This window comes from Bombina bombina, chromosome 1, assembly GCF_027579735.1.
Source record: "Bombina bombina isolate aBomBom1 chromosome 1, aBomBom1.pri, whole genome shotgun sequence".
Taxonomy (NCBI): domain Eukaryota; kingdom Metazoa; phylum Chordata; class Amphibia; order Anura; family Bombinatoridae; genus Bombina; species Bombina bombina.
In genome coordinates this window covers 1064355176-1064382718 of record NC_069499.1, presented here as the reverse complement: position 1 = coordinate 1064382718, position 27543 = coordinate 1064355176, and the positions used below count along the sequence as shown (strand labels likewise).

At 40.9% G+C, this 27543-nt stretch overlaps 1 protein-coding gene across 1 annotated transcript in view; it reads left to right on the top strand.

Moving 5' to 3' along the window:
• Positions 1-27543, top strand: part of NCOA3 (nuclear receptor coactivator 3) — a 656351-nt gene that overhangs the window by 6954 nt on the left and 621854 nt on the right. Inside the window, exon 2 of the mRNA XM_053716954.1 lies at positions 6107-6214. Within this exon, the coding sequence (XP_053572929.1) occupies positions 6126-6214 (89 nt within the window). The 5' untranslated portion in view covers positions 6107-6125. The remainder of the gene's footprint in view (positions 1-6106; positions 6215-27543) is intronic.

Genomic DNA, 27543 nt, shown 5'->3' with positions numbered 1-27543 from the left:
AGGGAGGTAAAAAGCCACAGTAGAGCTGTGGCAGTTGTGACTGTTTAAAAAACGTTTTTGTCTTTTATTATTCCATTTTGGGTTATAAGGGGTTAATCATCCATTTGCAAGTGGGTGCAATGCTCTGCTAACTTGTTACATACACTGTAAAATTTTCGTTAGTGTAACTGCCTTTTTTCACTGTTATTCCAAATTTGGACAAGTTTTGTGTTTCTTAAAGGTGCAGTAACGTTTTTTATATTGCTTGTAAACTTGTTTTAAGTGTTTTCCAAGCTTGCTAGTCTCATTGCTAGTCTGTTTAAACATGTCTGATACAGAGGAACCTACTTGTTCATTATGTTTGAAAGCCATGGTGGAGCCCCACAGGAAAATGTGTACTAAATGTATTGATTTCACCTTAAACAGTAAAGGTCAGTCTTTATCTATAAAAGAATTATCACCAGAGGGTTCTGTCGAGGGGGAAGTTATGCCGACTAACTCTCCCCACGTGTCAGACCCTTCGCCTCCCGCTCAGGGGACGCACGCTAATATGGCGCCAATTACATCAGGGACGCCATAGCGATTACCTTGCAGGACATGGCTGCAATCATGAATAATACCCTGTCAGAGGTATTATCTAGATTGCCTGAATTAAGAGGCAAGCGCGATAGCTCTGGGGTTAGGAGAGATACAGAGCGCGCAAATGCTGTAAGAGCCATGTCTGATACTGCGTCACAGTATGCAGAACATGAGGACGGAGAGCTTCATTCTGTGGGTGACATCTCTGACTCGTGGAAATTCAGAGATTTCTAATTTTAAATTTAAGCTTGAGAACCTCCGTGTATCGCTTGGGGAGGTATTAGCTGCTCTGAATGACTGTAACACAGTTGCAATTCCAGAGAAATTGTGTAGGCTGGATAGATACTATGCGGTGCCGGTGTGTACTGACGTTTTTCCTATACCTAAAAGGCTTACAGAAATTATTAGCAAGGAGTGGGATAGACCTGGTGTGCCCTTTTCCCCACCTCCTATATTTAGAAAAATGTTTCCAATAGACGCCACTACACAGGACTTATGGCAGACGGTCCCTAAGGTGGAGGGAGCAGTTTCTACTTTAGCAAAGCGTACCACTATCCCGGTTGAGGACAGTTGTGCTTTTTCAGATCCAATGGATAAAAAATTAGAGGGTTACCTTAAGAAAATGTTTATTCAACAAGGTTTTATTTTGCAGCCCCTTGCATGCATTGCGCCTGTCACTGCTGCGGCGGCATTCTGGTTTGAGGCCCTGGAAGAGGCCATCCATACAGCTCCATTGGAGGAAATTATTGACAAGCTTAGAACGCTTAAGCTAGCTAACTCATTTATTTCTGATGCCATTGTTCATTTGACTAAACTAACGGCTAAGAATTCCGGATTCGCCATCCAGGCACGTAGGGCGCTATGGCTTAAATCCTGGTCAGCTGACGTGACTTCAAAGTCTAAATTACTCAACATTCCTTTCAAGGGGCAGACCTTATTCGGGCCTGGCTTGAAGGAAATTATTGCTGACATTACTGGAGGCAAGGGTCATTCCCTTCCTCAGGACAGGGCCAAATCAAAGGCCAAACAATCTAATTTTCGTGCCTTTCGAAATTTCAAGGCAGGAGCAGCATCAACTTCCTCCGCTTCAAAACAAGAGGGAACTGTTGCTCATTCCAGACAGGCCTGGAAACTAACCAGTCCTGGAACAAGGGCAAGCAGGCCAGAAAACCTGCTGCTGCCCCCAAGACAGCATGAAGGAACGGCCCCCTATACGGAAACGGATCTAGTGGGGGGCAGACTTTCTCTCTTCGCCCAGGCGTGGGCAAGAGATGTTCAGGATCCCTGGGCGTTGGAGATCATATCTCAGGAATATCTTCTGGACTTCAAAGCTTCTCCTCCACAAGGGAGATTTCATCTTTCAAGGTTATCAGCAAACCAGATAAAGAAAGAGGCATTCCTAAGCTGTGTGCAAGACCTCCTAGTAATGGGAGTGATCCATCCAGTTCCTCGGACGGAACAGGGACAGGGGTTTTATTCAAATCTGTTTGTGGTTCCCAAGAAAGAGGGAACCTTCAGACCAATCTTGGATCTAAAGATCTTAAACAAGTTCCTCAGAGTTCCATCATTCAAAATGGAAACTATTCGGACCATCCTACCCATGATCCAAGAGGGTCAGTACATGACCACAGTGGACTTAAAGGATGCCTACCTTCACATACCGATTCACAAAGATCATCATCGGTTCCTAAGGTTTGCCTTTCTAGACAGGCATTACCAATTTGTAGCTCTTCCCTTTGGGTTGGCTACAGCCCCGAGAATCTTTACAAAGGTTCTGGGCTCACTTCTGGCGGTTCTAAGACCGCGAGGCATAGCGGTGGCTCCGTATCTAGACGACATCCTGATACAGGCGTCAAGCTTTCAAATTGCCAAGTCTCATACAGAGATAGTTCTGGCATTTCTGAGGTCGCATGGGTGGAAAGTGAACGTGGAAAAGAGTTCTCTATCCCCACTCACAAGTCACCTTCCTAGGGACTCTTATAGATTCTGTAGAGATGAAAATTTACCTGACGGAGTCCAGGTTATCAAAACTTCTAAATGCTTGCTGTGTCCTTCATTCCATTCCACGTCCGTCAGTGGCTCAGTGCATGGAAGTAATCGGCTTAATGGTAGCGGCAATGGACATAGTGCCATTTGCGAGCCTGCATCTCAGACCGCTGCAATTATGCATGCTAAGTCAGTGGAATGGGGATTACTCAGATTTGTCCCCTCTACTAAATCTGGATCAAGAGACCAGAGATTCTCTCGGGTCCATCTGTCCAAGGGTATGACCTTTCGCAGGCCAGATTGGGCGATTGTAACAACAGATGCCAGCCTTCTAGGTTGGGGCGCAGTCTGGAACTCCCTGAAGGCTCAGGGATCGTGGACTCAGGAGGAGAAACTCCTCCCAATAAATATTCTGGAGTTAAGAGCAATATTCAATGCTCTTCTAGCTTGGCCTCAGTTAGCAACCCTGAGGTTCATCAGATTTCAGTCGGACAACATCACGACTGTGGCTTACATCAACCATCAAGGGGGAACCAGGAGTTCCCTAGCGATGTTAGAAGTCTCAAAGATAATTCGCTGGGCAGAGTCTCACTCTTGCCATCTGTCAGCGATCCACATCCCAGGCTTAGAGAACTGGGAGGCGGATTTTCTAAGTCGTCAGACTTTTCATCCGGGGGAGTGGGAACTCCATCCGGAGGTGTTTGCTCAACTGATCCATCGTTGGGGCAAACCAGAACTGGATCTCATGGCGTCTCGCCAGAACGCCAAGCTTCCCGGGAGCGACGCTGATAGATGCTCTAGCAGCTCCTTGGTTCTTCAACCTGGCTTATGTGTTTCCACCGTTTCCTCTGCTCCCTCAACTGATTGCCAAAATCAAGCAGGAGAGAGCATTGGTGATTCTGATAGCGCCTGCGTGGCCACGTAGGACCTGGTATGCAGACCTAGTGGACATGTCATCCTTTCCACCATGGACTCTGCCTCTGAGGCAGGACCTTCTAATACAAGGTCCTTTCAATCATCCAAATCTAATTTTTCTGAGACTGACTGCATGGAGATTGAACGCTTGATCCTATCAAGGCGTGGCTTCTCAGAGTCAGTCATTGATACCTTAATACAGGCACGAAAGCCTGTCACCAGGAAAATCTACCATAAGATATGGCGTAAATATCTTTATTGGTGTGAATCCAAGAATTACTCATGGAGTAAGGTTAGGATTCCTAGGATATTGTCCTTTCTCCAAGAGGGTTTGGACAAAGGATTATCAGCTAGTTCTTTAAAGGGACAGATTTCTGCTCTGTCTATTCTTTTGCACAAGCGTCTGGCAGAGGTTCCAGACGTCCAGGCATTTTGTCAGGCTTTGGTTAGAATTAAGCCTGTTTTTAAAACTGTTGCTCCCCCGTGGAGCTTAAACTTGGTTCTTAAAGTTCTTCAAGGAGTTCCGTTTGAACCCCTTCATTCCATTGATATTAAGCTTTTATCTTGCAAAGTTCTGTTTTTGATGGCTATTTCCTCGGCTCGAAGAGTCTCTGAGCTATCTGCCTTACAATGTGATTCTCCTTATCTGATTTTTCATGCAGATAAGGTAGTTCTGCGTACCAAACCTGGGTTTTTACCTAAGGTGGTTTCTAACAAGAATATCAATCAAGAGATTGTTGTTCCATCATTGTGTCCTAATCCTTCTTCAAAGAAGGAACGTCTCTTACATAATCTGGACGTAGTCCGTGCCTTGAAGTTTTATTTACAAGCTACTAAAGATTTTCGCCAAACATCTTCCCTGTTTGTCGTTTACTCTGGACAGAGGAGAGGTCAAAAAGCTTCGACAACCTCTCTTTCCTTTTGACTTCGGAGCATAATTCGCTTAGCCTATGAGACTGCTGGACAGCAGCCCCCTGAAAGGATTACAGCTCATTCTACTAGAGCTGTGGCTTCCACCTGGGCCTTTAAAAATGAGGCCTCTGTTGCACAGATTTGCAAGGCTGCGACTTGGTCTTTGCTTCACACCTTTTCAAAATTTCACAAATTTGATACTTTTGCTTCTTCGGAGGCTGTTTTTGGGAGAAAGGTTCTTCAGGCAGTGGTTCCTTCCGTTTAATCCTGCATTGTCCCTCCCATCATCCGTGTACTTTAGCTTTGGTATTGGTATCCCATAAGTAATGGATGATCCATGGACTGGATACACTTAACAAGAGAAAACATAATTTATGCTTACCTGATAAATTTATTTCTCTTGTAGTGTATCCAGTCCACGGCCCGCCCTGTCCTTTTAAGGCAGGTCTAAATTTTAATTAAACTACAGTCACCACTGCACCCTATGGTTTCTCCTTTCTCGTCTTGTTTCGGTCGAATGACTGGATATGGCAGTGAGGGGAGGAGCTATATAGCAGCTCTGCTGTGGGTGATCCTCTTGCAACTTCCTGTTGGGAAGGAGAATATCCCATAAGTAATGGATGATCCGTGGACTGGATACACTACAAGAGAAATAAATTTATCAGGTAAGCATAAATTATGTTTTTTTTAATGATATGACGAGTCCACGGCCCACCCTGTCGTTTTTCTAAAGACAGGTTTTTATTTTTGTTAAACTTCAGTCACCTCTGCTCCTTGGATTTTCCTTTCTCTTCCTAACTTCGGTCGAATGACTGGGTTGGGGGGGAAGGGAGGAGCTATTTATGCAGCTGTGCTGTGGAGCTCTTTGCCGCCTCCTGCTGACCAGGAGGCGATATCCCATAAGTAAGGATGAAATCCGTGGACTCGTCATATCGTAAAAGAAATACATTTATCAGGTAAGCATAAATTTCCTTTTTTCCCTTTTTTTTTTTTTTTTTTTTTTATCTGTAACAGCACTGATTGCATGCATCACCACAAAACATACATTTTTACACTTAAAAATGCAGCTATAAAGGATCCTGCAAAGATGTAGTGATCAGCAAGGGATCTCTAGGAGACTGTAATGAAACCGGGAAGAAATAGCGTCATTGTATTGCTTTTGTTTTTTTCAGAATTCTGCTGGTTTATACTTGCAGCATAGTTTAAAATTCTGAAAGTCAGTATCTAAACGTAATTGGGTTTTTTTTCCCACAACTTTTTCTGTCTTTATACCATAGTGTGGTTCAAATTGTCATAATACATTTTTATCTAGATACTTTTTCTAGATTTTGTACTGTGGTGGCAAGACATATTGTTTAATGTATGTTCATTTGTAATTGAGGTCTTGCTTTTTCTGGAAAACTGATAATCATTACCTTGTTTGAAACCCGGAGTTGGTAGTTTATTTTTGTTTTTCTATTTATTTATTTTTAACACTACTCCCATAGCTTTTGCCTTATAGAAGATACATATGAAATGATCTTTCTGTCATTCGTTATCAGTACAGGCCAATGTCTGAACTTTAGGCCACTAATAACAAAAAATTGCACTTCCCTACACTCTCCTCTCCAATCGTTTTAATAATTGTCTCTACAGGCTTCCCTGCTGTTGACTTATTCTATTAGAATTTAGATTGGTGAATGCTCAAAAAAGATATTCAGAGACACTCATCCACTATTTTTTAATTGTTTTTTAGCTGCTGATGTTTGTTCACGATGAGTGGATTAGGGGAGAACTCCTTGGATCCTCTAGCTACCGAGTCAAGAAAGCGAAAGCCGTCTACTTGTGAAACCCCTGGCCCTAGGTAAGTGTGGTATATTTAACAATTACAGAAGGATTAGTTTAAAGTTCTAAACGTTTTCATACTTTTAAACCGTTAAATGTGTAAATGTGCTTTTATTTCCTATGACATGGACAGTCCACAACGTCATTCCAATTACTAGTGGTATATTCAACTCCTGGACAGCAGGAGGAGGCAGAGAGCACCCCAGCAAATCTGTTAAGTTTAACTGCCTTACCCATAACCTCCAATCATTCTCTTTGCCTCTGTCAATGGAGGTTGTCGAAGTTGGTGTGTGAAGAATTTAATCCTTTTATGGGTACTTTTCCCTGCAAGCAAGGGTTAGGGTCTAGCTGTGTCCATGTCAATCTCTTGAGTAAGAGTAGTGGTGACTTATAGCAGTTAAAAGGCGGCAAGTAAGTCCTATGCTTTACGTTTAATACTTGCTACCCCTTTGTGGAAAGCCAGAGTTGGTTACTCTGTTCTTTCTTTTCATACAGGTCTAAGCAGCAGCATCTGTCCTACAGGATCTAAGGTAAGTGCTTTTGCCTTCTAGGTACTGAAGAACAGCAGCACTTAGGTTAATCCTCAAACTAATATGGATCCTTCTGTGACTTAGTAATCATTTTTCCAATAAGGATTCTTATTGTGGGCAGATGGTTTTGAACTTATTTTGGGTTCATAAAGAGTATTGAAGGCAATATGAAATTTAAGAGGGAGACTTGGCTAAGGGATTTTTCCTTTATTGCAGCAAGGGGGAAACAAGATTGTTTTGTCAGGCACTCTGACAGGCTGAAATAGTCGATAGGCAGACTTATATGACAGTGTACTTTATGACCTTTGTTTTGTTAGGCAATCTGAGTTGCTTATTTTAAATGACAGTTTAATATGAGCCGCCTTTTATTCGCGCACTTTACTTGGTGATGCAGTATTTTCAGACTCGCTCACGTGTTGCCCGTACTTCCGGTTTATCGCAATGGAGCCTGTTAATTAATTTGCGTAGTGGGTCTGTGTTGGCTTTGTAGCTTCTTGTAAACGGCTGTTTTCTTGAGTAGTTCTTTTTGTTGGAGGAGAGAATCAGGAGATTAACTTTTCCAATTACTAGTGGGGGTTCAATCTGTCTGGTAGGAACCTCAGGCAATCTGAGGTTGCATCATTTTAATATTTTTTTATTATTGTCTTTGTTTTTAAATAAAAGTTTATAATAGTTTGGGGATTTTTATGATTATGGACTGAGTCTTTTATTTTTAGAAGCTCGGGTTGTCTTGCCATTGCAACTTTCTTCCTCCTGCTTGGAATTTTTTTTTTTTAGTTTAAAGACAAATTACTACCTTCTGAGCCTAATGTCTCTCAGGATAAAGACTCTGGAATAAAATATAAAAAAACTTAATTGCGCTAGTGGTGACACAAAGTAAACACAGCTAAAGCATATAACCAGCAAATCTAAGTAATGAGCAAATAAGACTGAGGATCAGAATTATAGGGATACAATTCAAGTATATGCTACCTATAGTATAAGACAATAGAGGACAAAGCACTAAATTATACTAGAGATATATGCATGTCTAATTAAAAGGTGATAAAAATGTATCCTAATTTAATACAACAATTTATACAACAAAATGTATATAATTTCATAATTGACAATACATCATTAAAAATGGGTATCCCAAACATATAAAATAAAACATATAATATAAAACAAAAAGGTCTCAAGAGCAGACCTAACATTAAAATATGGAAAGAAACCCACAAAAAGAAACCCACACAGTGCAAACTAGAAGTAATCACAAATGTAAAAAAATAAGGAAATCTAAGACTGGACACACAGGATTAAACAAGGAACAAAAACACAGCAGCAAATAAACACACTAAAATGTCACTAATAATGAAACAGAACGCAAGTGAAGCAAATACACATCAATGCTACAGAGACGTTAAAATTACTGCAATACAAATGCAAGATAAATGGAAAAAAGAGGACTTCCTTCAAAAAAGGCATACGTATATATAAAGCTTAATATGGCACCTCTGATGAAGTGAACTTGAAGAATTGAATGTCAAATTCCTCTCATTTGGGCAATTTTGCTCCAGTTAAACACAAATTTGCAGTTCGAGTGCTGCCTGCACAGTGTCCTCTGTAAGAAGCAGAGAAAAAACTTTTCTCAAAATAGTGCTGAATAACAGTCAAATAGAAAGTATATCCGGACTTACAGTTAAGAACTCTGCAATCCGCTCCCACTGCAATCCGCTCACTGAGGATAACTCAGTCTTTAGAATAAGACTTGTTTAGCTGTTTTAGCCGTTTCAGCGTCCGCTTCTAGGAGCCGGTAGTGAAGTCACAAATGTCTGGATGTTCAGATTACGGTGGCCTGCATCCACCAAAAATTGAAAGCAGAAGCAACGCGTTTCAAATAGTCTTTATCAAGTGTCTGTTGTGAGTCTACAAAACGGCTTCTTTTATAGCCAATTTATTTATTGGGCATGGGCTATTCTTATGGGTTATTGCTCTAACATATAAAACATATAACATAAAAACAAGATTCATCACTATTTAAAATGTTACAATGATCGGTACATATATTGTTAGATTTAAAGGAAAGTTTTTTTCCTCTGCTTCTTACAGAGGACACTGTGCAGGCAGCACTCAAACTGCAAATTTGTGTTTAACTGGAGCAACATTGCCCAAAATAGAGGAATTTGACATTCAATTCTTCAAGGTCAGCGATGCCGTATTAAGGTTTATATATACATATGCCTTTTTTGAAGGAAGTCCTCTTTTTTTGCATTTGTAGTGCAGTAATTTTAACGTCTCTGTAGCATTGATGTGTATTTGCTTCAGTTGCGTTCTGTTTCATTATTAGTGACATTTTAGTGTGTTTATTTGCTGCTGTGTTTTTTGTCCCTTGTTTAATACTATGTGTCCAGTCTAAGATTTCCTTATTTTTTTACATTTGTGATTACTTCTAGTTTGCACTCTGTGGGTTTCTGTTGGTGGGTTTCTTTCTATATTTTAACGTTAGGTCTGTTCTTGAGACCTTTTTGTTATATGTTTGGGATACCCATTTTTAATGATGTATAATCAATTATGAAATGATATACATTTTGTTGTATAAATTGTTGTATTAAATTATGATATATCTCTAGTATAACTTAGTGCTTTGTCCTCTATTGTCTTATACTATAGGTAGCATATACTTTGAATTTTATCCCTATATTTCTGATCCTCAGTCTTATTTGCTCATTACTTAGATTTGCCGGATATATGCTTTAGCTGTGTTTACTTTGTGTCACCACTAGCGCAAATAAGTTTCTTTTTATTTTATTTCATGGTCTTTTTAGTAAAACATTTTTAGGGATTTTACTCACCTTTTCTCCAACATAGGTGTGTCCGGTCCACGGCGTCATCCTTACTTGTGGGATATTCTCTTCCCCAACAGGAAATGGCAAAGAGCCCAGCAAAGCTGGTCACATGATCCCTCCTAGGCTCCGCCTACCCCAGTCATTCTCTTTGCCGTTGTACAGGCAACATCTCCACGGAGATGGCTTAGAGTTTTTTAGTGTTTAACTAAACCTGGTTTTCTTCCAAAAGTTGTTTCTAACAAAAACATTAACCAGGAGATTATCGTACCTTCTCTGTGTCCGAAACCAGTTTCAAAGAAGGAACGTTTGTTGCACAATTTGGATGTTGTTCGCGCTCTAAAATTCTATTTAGATGCTACAAAGGATTTTAGACAAACATCTTCCTTGTTTGTTGTTTATTCCGGTAAAAGGAGAGGTCAAAAAGCAACTTCTACCTCTCTCTCTTTTTGGATTAAAAGCATCATCAGATTGGCTTACGAGACTGCCGGACGGCAGCCTCCCGAAAGAATCACAGCTCATTCCACTAGGGCTGTGGCTTCCACATGGGCCTTTAAGAACGAGGCTTCTGTTGATCAGATATGTAGGGCAGCGACTTGGTCTTCACTGCACACTTTTACCAAATTTTACAAGTTTGATACTTTTGCTTCTTCTGAGGCTATTTTTGGGAGAAAGGTTTTGCAAGCCGTGGTGCCTTCCATTTAGGTGACCTGATTTGCTCCCTCCCTTCATCCGTGTCCTAAAGCTTTGGTATTGGTTCCCACAAGTAAGGATGACGCCGTGGACCGGACACACCTATGTTGGAGAAAACAGAATTTATGTTTACCTGATAAATTACTTTCTCCAACGGTGTGTCCGGTCCACGGCCCGCCCTGGTTTTTTTTAATCAGGTCTGATAATTTATTTTCTTTTAACTACAGTCACCACGGTACCATATGGTTTCTCCTATGCAAATATTCCTCCTTAACGTCGGTCGAATGACTGGGGTAGGCGGAGCCTAGGAGGGATCATGTGACCAGCTTTGCTGGGCTCTTTGCCATTTCCTGTTGGGGAAGAGAATATCCCACAAGTAAGGATGACGCCGTGGACCGGACACACCGTTGGAGAAAGTAATTTATCAGGTAAACATAAATTCTGTTATTTGTTTGCATATATTCTGACATGTTTCTTTCTAGCTCTGTATCCTCCCCTCTTTTCTTTTAAAGACTCTGTTTGGACCTGGTCTGGCAGAGATCATTTCAGAGATTATGGGTGGAAAGGGATCTTTCCTACCTCAGGACAAGAAGAACAGACCTAGAGGTCGTCAGACTTTTAATTTTCGTTCCTTTCATAACTATAAGGGATAAAAGTCCTCCCTCTTCCTCATCTAAACCAGATCAATCCAGATCTTTTTGGAAATCCAACCAGCCCTGGAATAAGGGAAAACAAAAGAAGCCTTCTGCTGACTCTAAATCAGCATGAAGGTTCCGCCCCCGATTCCTGTGTGGCTCAAATAGGGGGCAGGCTTTCTCTTTTTCATCAAACCTGGATACGCAATGTCCCAGACCATTGGGCGGTGAACATAGTATCTTAGGATTACAGAATGGGATTCAAGTCTTGTCCTACCAGTGGCAGATTTCTCCTGTCAAGACTTTCTTCAAATCAAATAAAAAAAGAAACCTTCTTAAACTGTGTAAAAGACCTATTGTCTCTGGGATTTATTGTTCCTGTCCCTCTAGCAGAACAGGGTCTAGGATTCTACTCAAATCTTTTTGTGTTCCCAAAAAGGAGGGAACTTTTCGGCCCATTTTAGACAAGTGTTTAAACAAATTCCTCAGGGTTTCATCCTTCAAGATGGAAAATATGGTACAGGAAGGTCAGTTTATGACGTCCATAGACCTGAAGGACGCATACCTTCACGTTCCCATACACAGGGAACACCATTAGTAGCTGATGTTTGCCTTTCTGGACAAACACTTCCAATTTATTGCACTTTTATTTGGTCTGGCCACGGCTCCGAGAATGTTCACAAAGGTTCTGGGGACACTTTTGGCTGTAATTAGATCCCAGGGAATTGCTGTAGCGCCTTATCTAGACGACATCTTAGTTCAGGCGTCATCTTTTCAACTAGCCCAATGTCATACAGAGATGCTGTTGTCTTTTCTATGTTCCCATGAGTGGAAGGTGAATTTGAAAAAGAGTTCACTTGTTCCATCTACCAAAGTGTGTTTCCTAGGTACTATAATAGATTCACTGTCCATGAAGATCTTTCTGACGGAGGTCAGAAAAGACAAGATTCTTGCTTCCTGCCTTTCTCTCCAGTCTGCTTTTCGTCCATCTGTGGCCCAATGCATGGAGGTGATTGGTCTGATGGTGACATCAATGGACATCATTCCTTTTGCTCGGTTCCATTTACGACCGCTGCAACTTTGTATGCTCTGTCAATGGAACGGAGCTCATTTGGATTTAACTCAAAGGATAAATCTGGACCCTCTGACAAGACACTCTCTCTCATGGTGGGTGTCACAGGAACATTTGTCTTGGGGCACTTGCTTTCTGAGACCTTCCTGGGAAATTGTGACTAGTGATGCCAGCCTATCTGGTTGGGGTGCTTTTTGGGGTCCTCTAAAAGCTCAGGGCCTGTGGTCTCGGGAGAAGTCCTCTCTTCACATAAACATTTTAGAGTTGAGAGCTATCTTCAATGCCCTATTAGCGTGGCTTTAACTGGCGTTGGTCCGGTTAATAAGATTTCAATTGGACAACATCACCTCAGTGGCTTACATCAACCAACAGGGAGTTGACTCGAATTCTTCTGTGGGCTGAAGCCCACAATTGTCTCCTATTTGTCCTCCACATTCCAGGAATGGACAATCTGGAGGCAGATTTTCTGAGCAGACAGACTTTTCATCTCTGGGAGTGGGCTCTCCATCCGGACGTGTTTTCTCAGATAACCCTCAAGTGGGGGGTTTCAGAGTTGGATCTGATGGCCTACGGCAAAACGCCAAGGTTCTAAAGTACGGGTTAAGGTCAAGAGATCCTCAGGCTTTTTTGATAGATGCTCTAGCGGTTCCTTGGAGGTTTTCTCTGGCATATCGGTTTCCTCCGTTTGCTTTCCTTCCATGAGTCATTGCTTGTATCAAACAGGAGAGAGCATCAGTTATCCTAATAGCTCCTGCAGGACCTCACAGGAGAGATGTCTTCTCTACCTCCTTGGAGGTTACCTCTGAGGAAGCACCTTCTACTTCAGGGTCTTTTCCTCCATCCAAACCTAGATTTTAAGATTTAAAGCCAACTGCATGGTTTTTCTGTAGATGTCATTGAAACTATGATTCAAGGTCGGAAGCTGGTTACTCGCAAGATTTACCAGAAGATATGGCGTACATATCTTTATTGGTGTAATTCTAATGGGTTCTCCTGGAGCCAGGTGAGGATTCCCCGGATTGTCTTTTCTTCAGGATGGACTGGATAAGGATTTATCAGTCAGTCCTCTAAAGGGTCAGATTTCAGCATTTCTTATCCTTTTGCACAAACGTCTGGCTGAGCTACCAGATGTTCAGGCCCTGATTAGAATCAGGCCTGTGTTTATACCTGTTGCTCCTCCTTGGAGTCTTAATTTAGTTCTTAAGGTTTTATAGCATGCTCCGTTTGAGCCTATGCATGTTGTTGATATAAAACGGTTATCCTGCAAGGTTTTGTTTCTTGTGGCCATTTCTTCTGCTCGCAGTGTGTCTGAGCTTTCAGCTCTGCAGTGTGATTCTCCCTACGTTATTTTTCATGCTGATAAGGCGGTTCATCATATTAAATTGGGGTTTCCTTCCTAAGATAGGGAGAGTTCACAACTTCATTCCTTACTGTTGGGAAATAAAACACATGACCACCAGGGGGAGGCAAAAATACCCCAGCCAAATGCTTAAATATCTCTCCCACTTCCTCATTACCCCAGTCATTCTTTGCCTTTCGTCACGTTAGGAGGTGGCAGAGAAGTGTCAGAAGATTCAGAGAGTCCTGAAAAAGGGTATCTGCCCTTCGAGATAGGACTGGAGTTTTAAGTAGTCATGTCAACCTCTCAGTGAGGGTATTGATGAAAGTTAGTCTGGAGATGCAGGGAAAGGACTTGGCGTCCCATGAAATTACTACCCTTGCTACATTATCCACTCCACATGCAGTTCCCCTTAGCATACCTAATCCTCCATCCGGAGGGAGCCTTCTTCCTTGGGACTTTGCCGCACAGTTACAAACGGTGGTGAATGTGGCCCCCAGTGCATTACCTCACTCTAACAAACGCAATAGAAAGGTTCTCCTGACCCAGAGTCATCTAAATATTTATCATATTTAGCTATTATATCCCAGTTATCCGATGATGAGTTAACCTCTGTAGCTTCAGAGGGTGAACGTTCTGGGTCGGAGTCCTTAGCGTCTTAGCCTCCTGCTGCAGAGGAACCGTCCTTTAGATTTAAAATTGGGCACTTGCGTTTTTCATTAAAGGAGGTGCCTGAAGAACCTATGATACCTAAATTAGACAGTTTAAGAAGACAGGAAAGTTCCTTTTACTTTTCCTGTGCCGGTTAAGATGGCAAACATTATTAAGAACAAATGGGAAATAATTGGTTCTTTTCCCCCTTGTTTTCTTTTAAAAAGTTGGTCCCGGGCTCTCAACTGGATTTGTTGGGCTCCATTCCTAAGGTGGATGGTGCGATCTCTACGCTTCCTAAACCTACTACTATACCTCTTGAGGATAGTTCTTTGTTCAGAGAGCCGATGGATAAGAAAATGGAAACCTTTCTGAGAAAGATGTTTCAACATACGGGATTTTTGTTTCAAACGGTGGCTGCAGTTGCAGCGGCTACCTACTGGTGTTACTTTGTCGGAACTCGTTGAGGGTGGAGTCTCCCCGCGAGGATATTCAAGACAGAATTAAAGCTCTGAGAATTGCCAATTCTTTTATCTGTGATGCGAACATGCAAATTATTCGCCTAAATGCAAAGGCCTCTGGCTTTGCGGTCCTAGCCCGCCAGAACTCTGGTTGAAGTCTTGGTCTTAGGATATGACTTCTAAGTCTAGAATCCTTTCTCTTCCAAGAGAAAGATTTTATTTGGTCAATGCCTGGACTCCTTTATTTTTACGGTTACCGGAGGCAAGGGTGAATTTCTATAGCAAGATAAGAACAAATCTAAGGGACAACAATCTTCTAATTTTCGTTCCTTACGTTCTGACAAATCCCGACAACAATCCTCCTCCAAGCCCGAGCAAACCAAGAGTACTTTGAAGCTGGCTCAGTCCTGGAATAAAGCCAATCAGAATAAGAAGTTCACCAAAAACAAGTTGACATGAAGGGATGAGCTCCGATCCGGGATCGGATCGTGTAGTGGGGAGACTGTCTTTTTTTTTTCCAGACGCCTGGTTCAAGGAGGCACAGGATCCGTGAGTCCTGGAGGTGGTATCTTAGGGATACAAGATAGGCTTCAAATCTCATCCGCCAAGGGGAAGATTCCTTCTCTCAAATCTGTTAACCAGAAAAGAGGGATGCCTTTCTAGGGTGCATTCAGGATCTATCCTCCTTAGGAGTTGTTGTCCCGGTATCTATCAAAAAAAGGGTTTGGGATTTTATTCAAACCTTTTTGTGGTCCCAAAGGAGGAGGGAACTTTCCACCAAATTATGGACCTAAAGTGCATAAACAAATTTCTCAGTGTCCGTCCCTTCAAGAATGAGACGATAAGGTCCATCCTTCCCTTTATTCAGGAAGCCTGTTTATGCTTGAAACGTTGTAATTTCTACTCAGGACCCTATATGAAATAAAGGTCTTTTAAAGAAATTGGAGGCTGGAATATTCTTTATATTTAATTCAGGAAGGTCAGTTTATGACCACTATAGATCTCAAGGACGCTTACATTCATGTTCCAATCAACAGGGAACACTTTCAGTTTCTGAGGTTTGCATTCCTGGACCAGCACTTCCAGTTCATTGCCCTTCCATTTGGTCTAGCTACTGCTCCAAGAATCTTTACAAAGGTTCTGGGTTTTTTTCTAGCTGTTTCCAGAACTCAGGCTAATTGCAGTAGCCCAATACTTGGATGATATTCTGGTGCAAGCACCATCCTTTCGTCTTGCAGAAGAATTCTCGGAGTCCCTTCTCAGTCTTCTTCGATCACATGGACTGAAGATAAATTTGGAAAAAAGTCCTTTATCCCAAGTACCATGGTGGAATTTCTGGGTACTATAATAGACTCCATATCCATGAGGATATTCTTAACAGACCAGAGACGTTGCAAGCTAACTTCGTCAAGTCTTGCCCTCCGGACCTCCTTGAGTCCCTCTGTGGCTCAGTGTACGGAGGTGATTGGTCTCGTGGTGTCCTGCATGGACATCATTCCTTTTGCCAGGTTCCGTCTCAGACCTTTACAACTGTGCATGCTGAGGCAGTGGAACGGCGATCATTCAGATCTATCTCAACATATTGTATTAGAGAGCCGGTCAAGAGGATCCTGTTCTTAGTGGCTCTGTCCAGATCATCTGTCCTGAAAGACATGCTTCTTAACAGAAAAAATCTGACAGTGCTCAACCTGCTTCCTCACAGCTCCTGGATAAAAGGGTATCTAGCTTACCCTGATAAGATTACAAAGAATTAATAAAATAATCCAAGAGCGCCAACTAGAGGCAAAGGAAGATTCTAACAGGAAAGTAAATAGCAGTCAAAACATTTAATTGAACATATAGTAAAACCATGGATCCATGTAACATATACTAAAATGAGATACAGTAAAATATATAGTTAAAAATACATAATCGGTACAGTAGAAAATACAATAAAATATACAATAAAAATACAATATTCGACAGATTAATATCACCAATTACGGGGATAAACAGAATAAGAGTCACATTAAATGATCTCTTAAGAAGAACAAAAGTTTCTAAAAAAATGTCCAAAGGAATTGTGGTGCAATTCTTAGTTGTAACTAACAAGTCCAGAAATCCAGTGAAAAATCCAGTGGAAAAAACAGTGATGAAAAATCAAGTAAAAAATAGTATATATAAAATCCAATTAAAATAATCCAAGTGTATATATAAAAGTGTAATATGAACGGGGGATCCCCATAACACTGGTGATGAGTGTAAAAATGTGTAAGATTGTGTGAAAGTGTCTGAAAAAATGAAAAAGTAAAAAATAATAAAAAATATAAGTAAATATTACTAAAATAAAATCCAAGTGATACTTAGTGAGAAAAAATATTGGTTATTAGTGAATGATCCTCTTTATAAATTTCTCCATATGGGTGATGATAATGGACTTATATGTGCTAGATGACTTTGCTTGGTCTTTGCAATGTAAACTTCGATTATCCCTGTAATTTAAAAAAACAACAACATAGTGCAATAACTTTTTAACATATGAAAAGATATGAAATAATGCTCACCAAATTTGTCAACGCGTTTCGGCCTCTATAAAAGGCCTTTCTCAAGACTTGTATCACTTGGATTTTATTTTAGTAATATTTACTTATATTTTTTATTATTTTTTATTTTTTCATTTTTTCAGACACTTTCACACAATCTTACACATTTTTACACTCATCACCAGTGTTAGGGGGATCCCCCGTTCATATTACACTTTTATATATACACTTGGATTATTTTAATTGGATTTTATATATACTATTTTTTACTTGATTTTTCATCACTGTTTTTTCCACTGGATTTTTCACTGGATTTCTGGACTTGTTAGTTACAACTAAGAATTGCACCACAATTCCTTTGGACATTTTTTTAGAAACTTTTGTTCTTCTTAAGAGATCATTTAATGTGACTCTTATTCTGTTTATCCCCGTAATTGGTGATATTAATCTGTTGAATATTGTATTTTTATTGTATTTTTTATTGTATTTTCTACTGTACCGATTATGTATTTTTAACTATATATTTTACTGTATCTCATTTTAGTATATGTTACATGGATCCATGGTTTTACTATATGTTCAATTAAATGTTTTGACTGCTATTTACTTTCCTGTTAGAATCTTCCTTTGCCTCTAGTTGGCGGTCTTGGATTATTTTATTAAGACATGCTTCTTAACACCATACTGGGAGATTGTTATCCGGATGGGAAGCTGTTTGGGGTGCCAAGAAGGCACAGGGGTTGTGGACTCCTGATCCTCCCGATCAATATTTTGGAACTATGGGCAATTTTCAAGGCCTTGAAGGCTTGGCCACTTCTGGGTTTATCCCAGTTATCAGATTCGAATCAGACAATATAACCTCAGTGGCTTACATCAACCATCAGGGGGGGAACGAGAAGTTCCTTGGCAATGAAGGAAGTATCTCAGATTCTGGAGTGGGCAGAGGCCCACAGCTGTTTGCTGTAAGCGATCCACATTCCGGGTGTGGACAACTGGGAGGCGGATTTTCTCTGCAGGGAGTCCTTCCATCTAGGGGAAATGGTCTCTCCATCCTGAGGTGTTTGCATAGATATGCAAGTGGGGGACGCTAGAGATAGATCTCATAGCGTTTCGTCTCAATACCAAGCTACCTAGGTATGGGTCAAGGTCAAGGGATCCCCAAGCAGATCTAATAGATGCACTAGCAGTGCCCTGGAGGTTCAAAGTCATATATCTTTTTCCTCCATTACAGCTTCTTCCTTGAGTGGTGGCCCGCTTCAAGCAGGAGTGGGTATCTGTAATCCTGATTGCTCCATCGTGTCCGCAAAAGACGTGGTTCGCGGATCTAGTAGGGATGTCCTTATCTTCTCCGTGCAAGTTACCTTGTCACAGAGACCTGCTGATAAAAGGTCCATTTGTTCATCAAAATCTAGATTCTCTGATGCTGACTGCGTGGAGATTGAACGCTTAGTCTTAGCCAAGAGAGGTTTCTCTGAGAGTGTCATTGATACTCTTATTCAAGCTTGTAAACCAGTTACTCGACGTATCTACCATATTGTATAGAGGACCTACTTTATTCTGGTGTGAAGAGCGTGGTATTTCCTGGCACAGAGTTAAAGTTGCCAGGATCTTATCTTTTCTCCAGGATGGGCTGAAGAAGGGCCTTTCTGCTAGTTTCCTGAGGGGACAGATTTCGGCCCTGTCTGTTTTATTGCACAAGAGACAGGCTGAGCTTCCAGACGTACAGTCCTTTGTTAAGGCTCTGATTAGGATCAGACCTGTGTTTAGATCTAGGGCTCCTCCTTGGAGCCTAAATCTTGCTCTTCGGTTTTTGCAACAGGTTCCGTTTGAGCATCTGCATTCTGTTGATATTCAATTGTTATCTTGGAAGGTTAACTTTTTATTGGCTATTGCCTCTGCGTGCAGAGTTTGAGATCTCTGCTTTGCAATGTGAGCCCCCTTATATGATTTTTCATGCAGATAAGGCAGTTTTACCTATTAAATTAGGTTTTCTTCCTAAGGTTGTGTCAGATCGCAACATCAATCAGGAGATTTGGATGCGGTTTATGCCTTGAAGTTCTATATTCAGGCTACTAAGGAGTTTAGACAATCTTCCTCTTTGTTTATTCGGGGAAGTTTAAAGGGCAGAATGCTACTTCGACTTCCCTATCTTTTTGGTTAAGGAGTGTCATCCGCTTAGCTTACGAGACAGCGGGACATCGTCCTCCTGAAAGGACAACGGCCCATTCCACTAGAGCTGTGGCTTCCTTTTAGGCCTTTAAGAACGAGGCCTCTATGGATCAGATTTGTAAGGCGGCTGTTTGATGTTTTTGCTTCGGCTGAAGCAGCTTTCAGTAAAAATGTTTTGCAGGCGGTGGTGCCCTCAGAATAGGGTTCGCTTCTTCCTTTTTGTTCCCTCCCGTTATTCATTCAGTGTCCTCTGGAGCTTGGGTATAGTTTTCCCAACAGTAAGAAATGAAGCTGTGGACTCTCCGTATCTTAGGAAGGAAAACATAATTTATGCTTACCAGATAAATTCCTTTCCTTCCGTATAGGGAGAGTCGACTTTTTTTCTTTTCTATGGGTGGGGCCCTATTTTTTTTTTTTTTTCTTCTGGCACCATTTATACCCTAATGTTTCTTTTACTTTTCATTGTTCCCTCGGCAGAATGACTGGGGTAATGCGGAAGTGGGATGGATATTTAAGCCTTTGGCTGGGGTGTCATTGCCTCCTCCTGTTGGCCAGGTGTTTTCCCAACAGTAAGGAATGAAGCCGTGGACTCTCCCTATCCGGAAGGAAAGGGATTTATCTTGTAAGCATAAATTGTTTTCTTCCTAAGGTAGTATCGGATCGAAACAATAATCAGGTAATTGTTGTTCCTTATCTTTTATCCTAATACTTCTTCTCAAAAGGAACGTCTTTTGCATAACTTGTATATTGTGCGGACTCTAAAGTTTTACTTACAAGCTACTAAAGATTTTAGGCAATCTTCTGCCCTGTTTGTTGTTTTCTCTGGTAAACGTAAGGGTCTGAAGGCCACTTCTACTACTCTGTCTCTCTGGTTGAGAGGTTTGATTCCTTTGGCTTATGAGACTGCTGGACAGCCTCCTGAGAAAATTACTGCTCATTCCACTAGGAATGTATCCTCGTCTTGGGCTTTCAAAAATGAAGCTTCTGTGGAACAGATTTGCAAGGTGGCAACGTGGTCCTCTCTGCATACTTTTTCCAAATTCTACAAATTTTATACTTTTGCCTCGACTGAGGCCTCTCTTGGGAGAAAGGTTCTTCAAGCAGTGGTGCCTTCTGTTTTGGTCCTCCTGCCCTTTGTTCTCCCTCCCTGTTTATTCCGTGTCCTTTAGCTTTGGTATTGGTTCCCACTAGTAATTGGAATGACGTCGTAGACTCTCCATGTCATAGGAAAGAAAACAAAATTTATGCTTACCTGATAAATTTCTTTCCGCACATGGAGTCCACGACCCCGCCCTCTCAGTTATATAATTTGGCAGTTTTTTTGTGTAAACGTCAGGCACCTTTTCACCCTTGTGTTTCTTCCTTTCCATTTCCTTCGGTTGAATGACTGGGGGATTATGGGTAAGGCAGTTACTTAACAGATTTGCTTGGGTGCTCTTTACCTCTTCCTGTTGGCCAGGAGTTGAATATCCCACTAGTAATTGGAATGATATTGTGGACTAACCATGTCCGGAAAGAAAGACATTTATCAGGTAAGCATACATTTTGTTTTTGTTATCTTAAATGTTGCTTCAGAGATGTATTTAATTTGGGTTTTAATGCCCTACCCCACTGTTTTACCATTTCACCACCCCCAAAGCTAAACACCCAATTGGTTAACATGGTGATGTGCATTTTAAAGGCTTGATTTATCATTCCAGTTCTCCTATATTTTCTCCTAAAAGTTCTCATGAGAATTAATGCTCTTATTTATAATTCAAAAATGCGCCGAAAATTGGGCAAGTTCGACTGTAAAATTCTCCTATTCTGTTTTTACTCTCCTTGGAGAACATGTTCTCCAAAAAAAGGGTTAAATTAGATTATTTTAGTCGTATTTCATATAGTTCTCCTCATTAATTCTTCTCGTTACAAATGTATAAGTTATATTCTTCTGTGGAGGACTTTAAGTTCTCCTGCAAGTTCCTGCATTAAAATTCTCCATAACGGGGGTGGAGTTAGCTGCCAAGCCGAGCAGACGTGTTTTGAGTGAGCTCTCTGCTACAGTGTTATAAAGTGTTTTTTGGGGGCAGAAATCGTGGATATAACTGAGCTTATTTGGCAGGACAGTCTCCAACATTGAGGCAATAACCCTTTCCCGAGGTTTCCAGGTTCTTAAAGGAACTTTTTACTCAGACCTGATTGCGGCTTTATAGACACCTACTGCCTATAGCTTGTTGGAACCCCACCGCTTTAAGTGAAGGTGTGCCCTCCCTAGGTTCCGGAAGGTCAGTCTCCGCTTCGGAGCTGGGATCTCAGGATCCGTGGGTGTTTTGAGACTGGTCGTCTCACTGCTTGGCCCCTGGGAGCACGGTGACACTACGGCAGCATAGTGAGGCGGATATTGACCGTTATCAGGACCTGTGGCTTGGGCTACTCACCAGAGATCGCCTGTGTCGGCGACAGAGGTAACACAAGTGCCTGCGACTGCTTAGGAGGGGACCGCTGGGGAGAGACCTGCATTTGCCATCTTCCTTTCGGACTTTCATTATGGCACAGCCGGTATCTGTGACCGTTAAGGTCTGCTAATCGGAGTTGAGGCCTATACATGGCTCCCGAATCCACCTCTACTCTAACGAACTTGCACGTCTGTTTATTCGTTTCACTTATATAAAGATGAGACCTACCCGAGACTGTATAAGGAAGTTCAAACTCTTATCCCTACTGTCTTGTGAATATACTTTGGCATGGCTGCCAAAGTATATTCTAGAACACCAGGGCCACAACATAGCAGGGATAAGAGTTTGAACTTCCTTATACAGTCTCGGGTAGGTCTCATCTTTATATAAGTGAAACGAATACCCTCTCTGTTAGACCTCACCCAGGCTAGACACCTAACCACCCCTAGCTCATCATCACATAGACCCAGCTTTGCTCTTTGTGTTCGCATACCACCTATGAGACACCACATACTTTGAGGCCACACTTATAAGGAGAGATTTCCCAGGGGTTATGGTAGACCTATAATAGCAGGGATTAATAGTTTGACCGATAAACTATGCTCTTATATTGACTACTACCTTCAGAAATAGGTTAAATTATTGCCATCATATATTAAGGATACTACAGACCTGCTACAGAAATTATCCAATGTCAAAAGGGCTGACAATTATTTGTGGCTATCTTGCAATGTGAATGCATTATACTCAAATATATCACACAAAGTTGGACTAGAATCTATATCTCATTATCTAGAAGAAGACATTTACATGCCTGGTATCCAAAAGGAATTCTTGTTATCAACCATTAAATTTATACTACAGCATAATTATTTTAAATACCTTGATGACTATTATCTACAGGTCAAAGGTACTGCCATGGGGACCAGGTTCGCCCCCAGCTTCTCTAATTTAGTGATGGGGAGTTTTGAAGATCTCTACATTTACCATCCGAGCTGGGGGCAGAACCTGGCCTTCTATGGTAGGTACATAGATGACCTAATAATTTGGAAGGGCACATCTGAATCAGCAACAAATTTTGCAATAAAACTTAATGACAATGAGTATGGGCTAACCTTCACATATAATGTTCAGAAAGAACAGATTGAGTTCTTAGATGTAGTTCTAACTTGGGATCTTACCCAGAATACTGAAACATATACCTACTTTAAAACGGTAGTCAGTAATAGTTTTTTGGACTATGGCAGCAATCACCTTGACAGCTGGAAAAGGAATGTACCTTTCAGTCAATTCCGACTAATTAGACGCAATTGTACAATGCTAGAGAAATATGATGAACAATCTAGGATTCTTAAAAATAGATTTAAAGAAAAGGGTTATCCCCAGCAATTAATAGAAGGGAGTTATTTCAAAAAAATTTAAAAGATTATGACCAAACACTGGCACTTATTGAAAAGAGACCCAATTTTAAAACAGATACTAGATGACCAACCGACAATTACTTTCAGGAAGGCCCCAACGATAAGTAGATTAGCCCCAAGTAAAGTAGTGATGAATAAGAGAAGAATGTTGAAGACACATTCATTACAAACAAATAACACACTAAAAGGGTCCTATAAGTGTAATATAAAGAGATGTAACGTGTCAATATATTACACATGGGACAAAAAATATTACATCGAATGTTACAGGGTATTCATACCAACTTAAGGAAAGGTTGGACTGCAGTTCCAGCTTTGTGGTTTACTTATTAACATGCGAATGTTGAGTCCACTATTTGGGGCGTACTACCCGTAAGATCAGGAGATGTTGGGGTGAACATCTCAGAAATATTAAAAAAGGCAGTCAGAAACATAGTGTATAGACACATTTTACAAAATTTCATCAGGGAAAGGACTGTACCTTTCGTATAACCCCTCTGGAAAGGGTACCCCACAAACAGGGAACCAATCGTCTCAATTGTTTGAGACAAAGAGAAACATATTGGATTTATAAATTTGGTAGCCTTTTTCCAGAGGAGTTAAACGAAAACATTGATTTAGCAGCTTTTTAATTATGATGTATTTTTTATTTCTCTTATTCACCCTGTTATCTCTGTATGTGTGTATCAGTTAGCCTCAGATATAACATACATACAATTATGAGGCTAACCTAGCCCCTCCCCCTAATGTGGCTGCAGCATCCTCACATAGCCCTCCCCCTAATGTGGCTGCAGCATCCTCACATAGCTCTTCCCCCTAATGTGACTGCAGCATCCTCACATATCCCCTCCCCCTTAATGTGTCTGCAGCATCCTCACATAGCCCCTCCCCCTAATGTGTCTGCAGCATACTCACATAGCCCCTCCCCCCAATGTGTCTGTAGCATCCTCACATATCCCCTCCCCCTAATGTGTCTGCAGCATCCTCACATATCCCCTCCCCTTAATGTGTCTGTAGCATCCTCACATATCCCCTCCTCCCTAATGTGTCTGTAGCATCCTCACATATCCCCTCCTCCCTAATGTGTCTGTAGCATCCTCGCCTATCCCCTCCCCCCTAATGTGTCTGCAGCATCCTCACATATCCCCTCCCCCTAATGTGTCTGCAGCATCATCACACAGCCCCTCCCCCTAATGCGTCTGCAGCATACTCGCATATCCCCTCCCCCCCCCTAATGAGTCTGTAACATCCTATTGAAGATTAATTATTAATTTTGGAATATAATATTTATATTAATAATAATAACTATTATTTATGAAAGAATTTGCTTGTGAGAAAGACAGCTTAATATAACAACTTTATTAGTCACAGCACCCAAAATCTTAGATCACACGATATAATATTCTATGCTTCTTTATATGGTACCATTAATATGAGTTACATTAAATACATTACATTAAACACATTGACATAACTGCATACAATTTCTTACATCAAATGTAAACAGACATAAAAACAACCTTATATCTATAAAGTAAATAAGTGCATAATATAATTACCTCTGGGCCCAGTAAGAGGTTGTCTACTTGTCTCCTTTCTTTCTTTCCTTTCTTCTCTTCCTCTCTCCTACTCTCTTCCTTCTCCCTATACCAGCTAATACTTCCCAAAATGGATAATGGTGGGTATCCATTTTGGGTTAGCCTTTGAATGTGATTGGTTAGTATAATTCTGAGATATATTTTTGTATTTCTGCACTTCTAGCTATTTCTGACTTTTGAATAGCTGTTTCTTAGGCCACCAGTTGCGCTATTAATCATGCTCCTGACATGGCTTCTGGCCTGGACTTTATTTTAACTAAAGGAATTTATTGCTTTATTCTTGTAAATGAACAGGTGTGTTCTTGGGAAGTTGTAGTATTTGAAACACACACAAACACACATAAAAATATATATATATATATATATATATATATATATATATATATATATATATATATATACATATATACACACACACACACACACACACACACACACACACACACACACACAAATACATATATACAATTTGATGATATTTAGCCAATTACTCATATTGTAACAGTCGCCCCTTGTAGCCATGAGAAAATTTTTGATTGGCCACACCTTATGAGAGTAATTGCTTATGTCTCATTTCTGTTAATATTCTTAATTTCCTCCGCTGTTTCCTCATAATGTATCTAATATGAATTATCAATATGATTAGTGTGATAACCAAACACATTTGTACAAGTAGTAGACATTTCATCCCAATTTCCACCCATGAATTGGTTGTTGCTAGTTCAAAATCCCCATCATGTAATTGTTCATTAAGTTTTACATCTGCCTTCTCTATCATGTTGCTAATGTGCATGATATGAGTGTCTTTCCTTTCTAAAAGTTTTTCTAAATTTAAGGATAGGGAATCTATGTGCACATTGAAAATGGGAATTTAGTCCTCAGGATTGGGGATAGGATTGCTATCCAGTATATTTTCTTCGCCATAGACAGGTACAGGTGTAATTACAGTATTACCAATGGTAGTGTACTCATGTGGAGTGAAACAAAAATTTGGGTTAGATATTGGACACAACTGGCCCCCATAGAGATACTCCCTATAGTTTGTGACCATACAGTACTGTCCGTCCATATTGTATGTGGCCTTCACCATAGGAGTCCTCCATTTTGTTAGCTGTATAGGACATGTGGCTTCCTCTGGTATATAACTTGATCTTTTCTCAACTTGATCTTTTCCTGTTACAGCAAGGCTCATTACAAATGTCTTCTGTCTGTCATCTGTGGATAGTCTATCAGCTCTCTTTGCATCATAAGTTGCAGCTGCTGGGCTTGCCTCAGTATCCAGGATGTATGGATTCATCATACCATTCTGTTTCACGGCTTCTTTTGTGTTAACATTGTCATCCCAACTGTTAGCGTCTTTTGGTGCAACTGAGGGGACTGATCCTTTGTGCCTCTCATAGGGGTTACTCGCAGCATCTTGCTCAGTATTCATGGTGGATGGGTTGCTTGCCCCACCGGACTCTAGACCACAGACTGGAATGCCAACTTCAAAGACATTGCAACGACACAAGTACTGGCTTTCCTTGACTGTGCAGCAGGCGGTGTGCGGTACTTTCCAGCTCCCATTTACTTGTATCAGAAGTTCAGGAAGGTTTAGTCGTTCTTTGTATACATTCTTCTCCAAGTATCCCACTGAATGAACCTTTGCCAGCTTGTTGAAGAAAGACTTGCTTGGATCAAAAACAGGAAGTGACATAGTGAAGGAAACATACAGAATATCATTCAATGAGCAGGATCCTGGCTTGCCACGACAATAGTCAGCACCTCTATTCGGGTGTGGTGTCACAATACCTAAATTTCTAATAGTGGAGGTAGGCAAAGGCCTACACCCAATTCCTGAAGAGCCTCTTACACTATTCACTCCACTCCTGTTATAGGATTGAGGACAATACCATCTAGTAAGATCCCTGTCTCTTAAGATGTCTGGGACTTTTCCTGAATGTATGTCTTTGACTACATTTGTGATTGTGGTGAGGATATAACTACCATATGCAGTATAAATTATCTCTCTACCCCTCTGATTCATTGTTCTCTCCTTATTATTTAATTCAGTGATCTCATTAATTTTATCTTGAGTTTTGGAGAGCAATTCCGCAATATCATGCATATTATACACAGTGAATTTTTACTCTTTAGCCAGACCCTCAATACCTTGCAGAACAGGTTTTAAAACATGTTGCCCTTCTTGCTGTTCAAAATTGCCTATGTCTACGTATTACTTCCAAATCAGCCCTATTCCAAATTGACATCCCAGATCCAAAAAGACCAGGGATGGTCCCAATGATCCCATCTAAAGTTTGGAGTTTTCTAGATCTAAAAATACCTTTTTGGGGAGGGCTGTCCCGTCCTGCAAATGGGTCTTGAGTTCTGCTGTGATAACTGGCAACAATATCTACTAATAAAGAAGCATAGAATAACGATACATTGGTATTTGCGCAGACTCCAACCTCTGCCATGTTCCATTTAGACAAATTTAAAACAATTGGCACATGCATGAACTGTACATTGTTTACAAGATTTCCAGGGATTGAGGTAGCAGTAAGCCCACTGGTTGGTCCTTCCTCTGTTTTTGGGCAGTCAGGGAAAATGGTGTTGGTAGGGGAAGAAAGTTCATTAATTTGAGTTGTTGTTATGGTACTTGTGGATAAAACTCTTGGGGACACCTTGAGAGTGAAGCTACCTGGAACATATTGATCCATTACTGTTGAAGGATTAATAAAACTGGGTATAGAGAGAATAAAATTATAGGCCCATCTGCCATTGTCTGTTATTTTAGCTTCTTTAATCATTATGGATCCGTTTTGGAAAACTTCTATTCTGTTTTTGTATTTCATTGAATCTCCAGGTTTACCATTGTCCCAAGCTTTGTTGTCTTTGTCAGCAGGACCCCACCAGGATACACGTTCACTTCCTGTACCCTGCACGGCAATGGGAAGAATGACAGTCACCTTCATTACACTCAACAAAATGTTGTAGCTTTTGGATTGATATAATTGC